The sequence below is a fragment of the Quercus suber genome, unplaced genomic scaffold, assembly GCF_002906115.3.
Source record: "Quercus suber isolate HL8 unplaced genomic scaffold, Cork oak 2.0 scaffold_775, whole genome shotgun sequence".
Taxonomy (NCBI): Eukaryota; Viridiplantae; Streptophyta; class Magnoliopsida; order Fagales; family Fagaceae; genus Quercus; species Quercus suber.
In genome coordinates this window covers 273,318-283,751 of record NW_027070211.1, presented here as the reverse complement: position 1 = coordinate 283,751, position 10,434 = coordinate 273,318, and the positions used below count along the sequence as shown (strand labels likewise).

The following is a 10,434-nucleotide window of genomic DNA, read 5'->3' as shown; positions in this document are numbered from 1 at the left end:
GTTCTTTCATCGTCTGCATCTCTGCGAACATAGGCGGAGTCGTCGGATCCGTGAGGGATGGGAGGCTCATGTTCTGTCGTTCTGGCCTGCTTGGGGCGTTACTCCCTTCAGGCCCTTCTCGTTCTCTTTGCATGGCGCTGGTGCCTTCCTGATCCTCCCTCTGGTTCTGGTTGTGGGGTGCTGTGTTTCTTTGATGCAGCTGTTCTTCTAGGTCATGATTTTGTTTGGTGAGACGCTCCACGGCCGCAGTAAGGGTCCGAACCTGTCTTTCGAGTGCGGTTGTGGGCAATCCCTCTCCTTGGATGTCGTTGGTTGTTGCCATCAAGCGAGTGATCACCATGCAACTCTTCTGTCTCAGGGATGAAGCAACGTCTGACCGCTTTCTTCTTACTCGAATTTCCCACAGACGGCGCCAACTGATGAAGCTGAGAAGTTCACTAATAAGTCGCGCAATGCTCTTTTCGCTTGTATGTTAACCTGCACGAAACAAAGGAGAAAACTTATCAAAGGGCACCGGTGTGGTGCTGGCCAAATACCCTCCGAAGGTCAAGTCAGAAAGTATTCTCACAACTCTAGAGTGCTAGAGAGGGTAAAATCATGCGTACCTTGGTTTGTGAGGGTATTGGGGCTTTTATAGTAGTATAAGGTTGACATCTCTTTCTTAGTGCGGAAGTCTTTTCCTTATAGGACTCTCCTTGTAGAATCCTAAACGTGATGGACAGATCTCCTCCTTATAGGGAAGATCTTTACCAAATATATAAGATTTCCGGAGTCCTACTAGCGCAAGGACTCTGTTTAGGCCCTTATGAGAGTGGGCCAAAATATCCCCCATGAGGGGTCCAACAGGCCCATGGCCCACCAGCCTAGCTTCCTTCACTCCGTCCGTATCCGGTCCGTTCACATGAGATTCGTCCATTGGAGGCCCGTGCAAACGACGAGCTCGCTCATGCTGACGTCTGCAGACCATATACGGCCCGTCCAATAACATAAGGCATTTCAGTGTATTTTCTCCCTTTCATATACTTTGAATTTATTAAAACCATTTAACAAACTCATGAGGGTGAATTACTTTGACAGTAGTTCTATCCCACATGAAAATAACAAGTATCATACATTACATTTCATTAAGATGATGCGATATTTTGATTTTTGTTTTTTTAACTTCTCTAATTCTTGGACTATGTTTTGATTTTTTTTCCCCCCTCTAAGGATAAATTGATTAACATAATAAATGAAGATACACATCAAAATCCATCTTGTGGATTCAAAATCTATAGGCTGCATAGTCTTACGAGCAACAAATCAGCAAGCAACAATCTGAACCAAGAAATTGAATTTCCTAGTAATAAACACAAAATCCCAGCACTGAAAAGAAGGCACCAAACAATTCAGCTAACATAGCTTCACTCCACAAAAGGATCACCTGGAATGAGAAGTTCTAGACAAGTACACACACAACCACACAAGCATGGCATCTCTAGCATCAAAGCTTATTTTAAGCATTCTAATCCATTTAGCAATGCATTGATGAGTGTTACTAAGAGTAGATAAATTGAAAGGCCATGAAGATGATGACCATGATATAAAGACAAAGAGAAAAAGGAAAAAAGTAATGGATTCTTGCCATATATTTCAGAAAAAAGCACAAAGAATCGCATATCCCCCTATAAAAGAAGGATATTCCATACAATGTTGTTCCATAGCAAGAACTTAAAATCTCTCGTGAATCTTCAATTTCCAAAAGTGCTTCCATTCATGGATGTCAAGGGGGCCTAATTAAAACTAATCTGTGACAATATGACCATATTTTACTATGAACTTGCTATAACACTACATTAAGTCCATATCAAATTTGTCCTCCTCACAATTTGGTAAAGTTAAGACTCAAATGGATTGTTCTCATACAATTGACAATGTCTATATCCAAAATATAATACAATTTACTCAAAATCCCAATTCCTATGGTCTAATGGTGTTGAAAAAATCTATGGACACAAAAAAAGTTGACAACAAATTTAATATCTATTGATATGACAGATGTTAATAATAGATATAAAAGTGATGTCAGTGATCGATCCAAATAAGAACTGGTATAAACTTGCCACATCAACAAATATAAAAAATGTTATCAATTTTTTTTTTTTTTCAAGTACACACACAACCACACAAGCATGGCATCTCTAGCATCAAAGCTTATTTTAAGCATTCTAATCCATTTAGCAATGCATTGATGAGTGTTACTAATAGTAGATAAATTGAAAGGCCATGAAGATGATGGCCATGATATAAAGACAAAGAGAAAAAGGAAAAAAGTAATGGATTCTTGCCATATATTTCAGAAAAAAGCACAAAGAATCGCATATCCCCCTATAAAAGAAGGATATTCCATACAATGTTGTTCCGTAGCAAGAACTTAAAATCTCTCGTGAATCTTCAATTTCCAAAAGTGCTTCCATTCATGGATGTCAAGGGGGCCTAATTAAAACTAATCTGTGACAATATAACCATATTTTACTATGAACTTGCTATAACACTACATTAAGTCCATATCAAATTTGTCCTCCTCACAATTTGGTAAAGTTAAGACTCAAATGGGTTGTTCTCATACAATTGACAATGTCTATATCCAAAAGATAATACAATTTACTCAAAATCCCAATTCCTATGGTCTAATGGTGTTGAAAAAAATCTATGAACACAAAAAAAGTTGACAATAAATTTAATATCTATTGATATGACAAATTGTTAATAATAGATATAAAAGTGATGTCAGTGATTGACCCAAATAAGAACTAGTACAAACTTGCCACATCAACAAATATAAAAAATGTTATCAATTTTTTTTTTTTTCTTTTGTGTATGTACTATTAGCTCGATGATTTTTTACTCCACTACCCAATTTATACAAATTTACATTGCAGCTTCTTCATCATTTTATTCTTTGTATAGGCTCTCTAAAAATTTTGAAACATATACTAAGTTGGTTCGAGACTTCGAGACCTAATCATCAAAAAGCCCAAACCTAAGCCCAAGCTCACCAAACCCCAACTCTCCCAAAAAAAAAGAAAAAAAGAAAAAAAAAATCAACTACGGTGTCGTATTGATTATCTAGGTGTCCTTATAAAGTATTTATTTATTTATTTTTTTGGAGAACCATATTTATTTATTTATCTATATATATATATATATATATTTATACACACAAAACAGCTTATAAAGTAGTTGAAGCAACCTCTTCCACACCTTTTTTTCTGTACGGAATCAAAACAGAGAGAGAGAGAGAGAGAGAGAGAGATCCCGAAACTCTGAGATCCAAACGACGTCGTTGCAGATCCACCACCGATCAAGAACAAAAAAACAATGTCTTCGGGTTCATCATTCAGCGGCGATGAAACGGCACCGTTCTTCGGCTTCCTCGGCGCAGCCGCAGCACTCGTTTTCTCTTGTAAATTTTCTCTTTAACCCTAACTAACTTTTACCATTTCTTCATTTAGATCGAATCATATATTTATTGAATTTTTTTTTTTTGGTATAATGAAATTTAGATAATTCGATTATCGGATCTTTTATTTTTATGTAGCTCTTTGTGATCACTTCGAATTGATTTATATTTTTTGTAGCGTTCAATTTGATTAGTTAAATTAAATTTTAGTTCGAAGCAAATATCGTATGATGTTCTATTGAGTTTAATGCTTAGTTTTGATAAATCAAGCTGTGGAAAATGCTCGATTTGAGTTTGAATGGTGTAGATCGTATTGAAATTTTGAAGCTTTGATGAGGTTTGAAATTTTGGTTTGATTGGTTGGTGTAGATCTTAAGTGCAATTTTTTTTCAATCTTAGACTTTTTATTTTTGGCTAATTTGCAAATTACGCCCTTTAACTTTGACGTGTTTTCAGTTCAGTCCTTTAACTTCAATTAATTATTCGATGTAGTCCTTCCGTCCAATCCGTACTATTAACTATTAAGTCCCCCAAAATGACTCTGTTTTCGAAAGTGAAAAATACTAAAATTAAGAGTTTGGGTGCGGAACTAGATGGAAGGACTGAAATGAACAAAAAAAAAGAAAAAACAAAAAAAAGCTTTGTGATCATTTTGAATTATGTAGGGATTTGATTTTTTGAAGTGTTCAATTGGATTGACTCTTACATTTAGTTCAAATTAAGATCATGAACCCCTCAATTTAGTTTGATGCATTGTATTGAAATTGAAGTAGTCTTTTTTAATAAAATTATTCTTACCTATAAAAAAAAAAAAAAGGAAAGTATTGAAATCAAGCTGTGGAAAATGCAAGATTTGATTTTTAAAGAGTCAATTGCGTTTAATTGGTGTAGATCACATTGAAAATTTGAAACTTTGATGAGGTTTTAGTGTGGTTTGGTTGGTTTGTGCAGATTTTAGAGCAATTTTTTTTGTCTTAGTACAATTTTCATTTTTTAGATTGTTAGCTAAATTGCAAATTACTCCCTTTAACCTTGACATGTTTTCAAATTCAGTTTTTAACCGCTATTCATTTTCAATAATGTCCTTCCATCCAATCCGTTTTATTAAGTCCACCAAAATGACTTTGTTTTTGAAAGTAAGAAATACGTAAACTAAGGAAGACGTTGGATGGAATTAGACAGAAGGACTAATTTGAAATCAGATTAAAGTTAAAGGACTAAAATGAAAAGAAAAGAAAAGAAAATTGAAATATGAAGAACTGAATTGAAAATAAGTCAAAGTTAGAGGGTAAAATATGTAATTTAGCCTAGATTGTTTAACTTAGGCTAATAGGACCACAGAAAGATGTGAGGTATTATGTTACTGTATGCTGTGTTTTTGGTTAAGTTTTTTGGTTTGTGGTGGGTACTTAGGTATGGGAGCAGCTTATGGGACAGCGAAGAGTGGTGTTGGTGTGGCATCAATGGGTGTGATGAGGCCCGAGCTGGTGATGAAGTCCATTGTTCCAGTTGTTATGGCTGGAGTGTTGGGTATTTACGGACTTATTATTGCCGTTATCATTAGTACTGGGATTAACCCAAAGGCCAAGTCATATTACCTTTTTGATGGTTATGCTCATCTCTCATCCGGTCTTTCTTGTGGTCTTGCTGGGCTCTCTGCCGGTATGGCAATTGGTATTGTTGGTGATGCTGGTGTTAGGTATGTTTCTAATCCCTTATATGTATTGTTTTGTGCTTGTATGGATTGGTTCCTGTTATCATCATTTGCTGTTTACTAAATCATGGATTTCATTATTGGGTGGGTCTGGGATTCAGGGTTTGTTTTTAAAGTTAATTGTTGCTGGCTTTGTGCTTCCGTTTCAGAATGCTTATTGATTTATCTTCCTAAGTTACTTGTTGGTCCATGTGCATGGATGGTTAATTTTAGTCCTAGAGTTCACTTTTGCCATCAAGTCCAGTCATCTTAACTCAGTCAATTTAGTTTCGACCATATATGTGGTTAACTTTAAGGTAGTGGATTTCGGAACTTGAAGTGGCTTAATACTGGAGATTTTAGTATAAGATATTATAGGTGTATTATTTACAAAGAACAAATATCCTTCATTTGATTTGATGATAATTTACTGCATCTTGAAGGGTGGTTGCCAGCTCTTAACATCCATTTGGACCTGTACTACCATATGACTCCTGATGTTGAGAGTCACCCATATCTTCAAGGATTGATTGGATGTTTTATCGTCTCATCAATCTTGGCAGTGTCTTCATTTTATATTTTTTAGCACTCTGATTGAATGAATTATTTTAAGAGCTAGGTAGAGGGTGAGGTTATGGATTCAAGACACATTGGGTGCATGTGTAACTTACCCTTTAATTTAATTTATTATGATTTTTAAAGGCGACTAAAAGAAAGGCCTTTAAAAGCAATCTGAGTTATCATGCCACACACCACATACTTGGTCTAAGATGCATAGGACCTTTTAGAGTACTGAGTTATCATGCCACACACCACATACTTGAACTGGCCTTGGATAGGGTGACTTAGGGCAGCCATCTTAGTCATTTATCCCTTCATTTGAATGATCATCAAACTAGGATCTATTTGAGATCAAGTATCAGCATTACATCATGATGACTCAGTATGATCCCTTGTCTCATGGGCAAAGGAGACTGAGTCTCATTAACAATAAGAATGATGATACTAATTAATAAAACCAGACAACAACAACAATGATAATAATAATGATATGTTAATTATCAATTTGCTCGTTGAGGATTGATATCAGTAAATTATATTTTTTATTATTATTATTATTTTATTTTTAAAAGAAGCCTTAGTAAAGTGGTAATCAAGGTTTATGACATTTGGCATAAGTCTATTTTCTCCCTCTGTGGCTACATTTTTTATGGTTTTTTTTAAGGTAGTAAAAGTTAATGTTAGGTTTAGCTCATCAATTGCAAACTTCCATGTATAACAGTTGCATTAATTATGCATTATTGAAGTGTATGTGATCATTCAGGTTTTTATGTGTCAGTGGTATGATTTCTGAAATAATCTCTAGAACTTTGATGACTTTTTGAGGTTTCCTTTTGTTGGATTTAAGTTCATAGTGAATTCAACTGTATCTGCAAGTTTCATTAATTTCCATTAATTTGTGTATATGATTCTGTTTTGCAGAGCTAATGCACAGCAGCCAAAACTTTTTGTTGGAATGATCCTTATTCTCATCTTCGCTGAAGCACTTGCCCTCTACGGGCTTATTGTTGGCATTATCTTGTCTTCTCGAGCTGGCCAGTCCAGAGCTGACTAAGAATATTGCTGTGTTGCCAAATATTCTTTTACTACTTGTGTAATTTTGGGGGGAAATTTTAATCGTTCACAGGTTAGTAATGGCTGGATAGGACTTGAGGGTTTCTTGAAAACTATCAATGTTGAAGTAACTGCTCTAGCAGCCATTTTAGGTGGTACTGTGTTTGTAGTAGTAGGATTGAGTTTCGCGGCCTAATAAAAGCTTGTAAAGCTGTACCAATACTTGCGATTGCTTTTATATGTTGATGTATTTTGCCATCAGAAACTTCAAACTGTTATAGGATTAATGATCATGGAATTATTGAATGTATGATTTTTTTTTTTTAATATAAATATTTCTAATGTTAAAAAAAAATAATAATAATAATGTTGCCATGTTTGCGTTTTTTCCAATACCCTATTTAGATGTTAGCAAACTGCCAAACTCTTAACACTTGTTGATATGTTTAGTGGAGTTCGTACAGGATTTTTTTAACATTCTGAAATTTAGAAGGTATCAACGTCTCGCATGGTTAATTATTGTGTCAATTTTGTAAGCTAGCTTGTGTTTTTTAGGCATCTTTTGAGAATTTGTTATAAGAGATGCTTCTCAAAGTGGCTGAACGAGAAAATCCTCGATGGCTCTCATGAACAAGAAGAATACAGAAAATATTTTTCATTCTTATAATTTCTTCTTCAGATACTAATGTAAAACTTGAGGCAGGTTTCTGTGTTGACTAGCGTTGATTTGGATTTATTTTTTCTTGAGAAAAGCATATTTGCTGAAAATTGGTTGAGGTACATTTATATTTTTAGAAGAAAAAAAAATTAAAATATTATAAGTAAACAAATAAGCTAATAAGCTTATGAAAAAAAAATTACTTATAAAAAAAAAAAAATTATAGATCCTTCGACTTTCTTTTAGATACATTACAATTTTAATTTATGGTATTTGTTTCATGTTGATTGTTATTAATCATCATCATAATTATATTTTATCATCAGATTAAGATATTAATTAGTTTTTTTTTTTTTACGTAAGATTTGAACTCTATTTTCCTTATTTAAGAATTCCACGATATTGGTTATCTTATTCTGAAATGGCCTAATGGGTCGTGACTGAAAGTCTTCGTCGTGAGCAAATGAGCCAGCCTGAAACAGGTATATAGCCTCAAGCCTTCAATCCTAATTCAGTAATTCCCAACCTATCAGATATCTATCACTATCAGCAAAGTTAAGGGTTAACTCGTTAAGGCAAACGAACTAAGTGGGAAAAAACAATGTGGACAATAATTACCGACTCCATTTCAGTTGACCCAACACAATCATTACCGCAAGGCCCCAAACTCAATAATGTGGACGAGTCTCAAAAAACTATCCTGGCCCAGATTCAAAGAGCTCTAATGGCCCAGTTAATATTTCGACTTCTTTAACATGTCTGTTTGCCATCGACTTCAACCCACATAATGCAAGGATCACAATCTACAACCACGGTCCTAAAGAAAAAAGCACTACAGGCCTACAACCATTCATGACCAAGTTTCAATTGGCCAGTCCAGACCAGAGGACTCATCCAATAGGCTTAATAACCAAGCTGGCCTAAAACATGGGCTAGCCTTAGTTTTTAGCACAACTAGGGCCGAACGAGCTTCAAAAAGTGTAAGGCTGGCACGCATTAAGAGATGCTGTTCATTTCCGCATGATCAATTCTTATTGCAACTTTTATTATTATTATTATTATTTTAATAAGAGAAAAAAGGGACTTGCATGTATGATCATTTCTTCAACCTACTAAAACCTGATTTAGCTATGGCATGGAACTATCTGCACAATAGTGAAATATGTCAACACTCAAACTTTCAACCTTGAATTCATAAGGTGAAAAGTTTTGAGAACTTCTTACCGTTAAGTTACTTCTGCAAGTGGAAATCTTTTAAGAAATACTAGGGACACACTCATTCTCACACTCAAATTTACATCTTGCTTATGTGTCCATTGTTGATTAGATTTTAATTTTTTAAGTACATGTGGTGGACTCATGTGAAAGTGTCAAAATTTAATCAGAAGTTGACACATAAACATAAGCTAGGTATCGATTTGCGTATAGAAAAAGGTGTGTCCTTAGCATTACTCAATTCTTAATGGAATTTTAGGCTCGTAATTAGTTGATCAGTTTTTTTATACAAGCATTATCAGACATAATAACATATAGAGCTTTTGCCTTTTGTCATTGTTGATTAAATACATTTGGCCCACACTTGAAACCTGGGCATGAAATCAAGAAAAACCAAACGAATTAAACAGGATTAAGGCTTAAATGTTAAGTTGAATTTACATTCAAAAAATGATATAGGTAGTAACATAAGATGGAATCATTCCTCTTTTTTTTCTTTTTTGAGAGAGAAGTCGTTACATTAGTTGAAATGAACGGGATTCCCCGTAAAAGAAAAATGAATTATTGCATTTACTCCAAGCTTAGAATAATTCACTTCCCTTAAATATATTTCACCAACTTTATTCTAGCATAAACGATTGGTGATTTAAATTTTTGTCACATATAATATTTTAAACATAGAGATAAGAGAGTAATGGCAATGCACCACCTTATCATCAAATAGTGGGGAACAATATCTATATCTATCTTGATTGATTGTGTATTATCATCAATGTAGCTAGGTCATAGTTCATAACCTGAAAAAATTAGGTCATGATTCAATAAGTTAAGAAATGTTGGAACCCACATCCCTTATCTCCTTCCATTCCCTCTTCAGTCTTCACATGGAAGCCAAATTTTTTCAGGTATTTTTAGCTCAGCATCTTTCTTTTCTCCTTCACATCCTCAACCAAACCTGCTTTGCTCATGAATGATAACATCTGTTGGCTACCAATTATTTTATGTCACAACTTTGTTTGTATATGATTTCTCACTTTTCAAACTTACCAAAAAAATGCATTCACTTTTAAAAAAAAAAATGCATTCACTTTTAAATGTACCAAATTTTTACCTAAGAATATAACAATTAATTGGACACTTTTTATTTTGCAAAGGTCATGCTATGCAAACTTCAATCCAAGATGCTTTCTTTACAATCAAATTGGCTAAGATTTCAATATTAAACTCCAACTAGTTGGAAAGTTCATCACTCAGTGAGAGATTCCCTTACGTTAACAAGGACCAATAGATCATAATCCTAAACACAATACTGCGGTTAGTGCTCTGTTACAATGCGTTATATATATATAGTATATCATATTTATGTGCTTTATGAAAGTTTAAATAAAGGTTTAGAGATAACGTGCTTTTAGTTTGTCCAATAAATTAGAAAACATCTATTTCTTTTGAGGTCACCAGGAGGAGGGTTGGCTTCTTTTTCAGTGTACTTCCTTTTTATGTGGCCCGAAGGGCTGATATTTCGTGCAATGAAAGAATGAAAATTCATGTTTTCAAAGTGCACTGGGATTAGTGCTTCTTAAGCCAGAATATTAGATAAGGTTAATATTAAACTCTCTTTTATTTTAAATGGGATGGGGGAGATGGGTCGAATCCGCTATATGAAAACTGGGGAGGAATAAGATGCCAATCGGAATAGAAGCCTGTCCGCAATATCAAACTCATTTTGGTTGTTTTATAAGCATGTTTAGAAATTAGAATGCAATATGAAAGCTGGGGAGGAATAAGATGCCAATCAGAATAGAAGCCTGTCAG

At 34.4% G+C, this 10,434-nt stretch overlaps 1 protein-coding gene across 1 annotated transcript; it reads left to right on the top strand.

Moving 5' to 3' along the window:
• Positions 1 to 3,215: 3,215 nt before the first annotated feature.
• LOC111996613 (V-type proton ATPase 16 kDa proteolipid subunit) lies at positions 3,216 to 7,059 on the top strand. The gene is made up of 3 exons (XM_024028599.2): positions 3,216 to 3,445; positions 4,856 to 5,141; positions 6,618 to 7,059. The coding sequence occupies exons 1-3, from the start codon at positions 3,361 to 3,363 to the stop codon at positions 6,748 to 6,750; spliced, it is 504 nt and encodes a 167-aa protein (XP_023884367.1). The 5' UTR covers positions 3,216 to 3,360; the 3' UTR covers positions 6,751 to 7,059.
• Positions 7,060 to 10,434: the final 3,375 nt, after the last annotated feature.

What these genes read in the sequence shown, in the direction of transcription:
- LOC111996613 (XM_024028599.2), top strand. Translation starts at nt 3,361, where the DNA reads ATGTCTTCGGGTTCATCATTCAGCGGCGATGAAACGGCACCGTTCTTC. An exon ending in CGCAGCACTCGTTTTCTCTT is followed by an intron (nt 3,446 to 4,855) that starts GTAAATTTTCTC and finishes GTGGGTACTTAG; the next exon opens with GTATGGGAGCAGCTTATGGG. An exon ending in GTTGGTGATGCTGGTGTTAG is followed by an intron (nt 5,142 to 6,617) that starts GTATGTTTCTAA and finishes TCTGTTTTGCAG; the next exon opens with AGCTAATGCACAGCAGCCAA.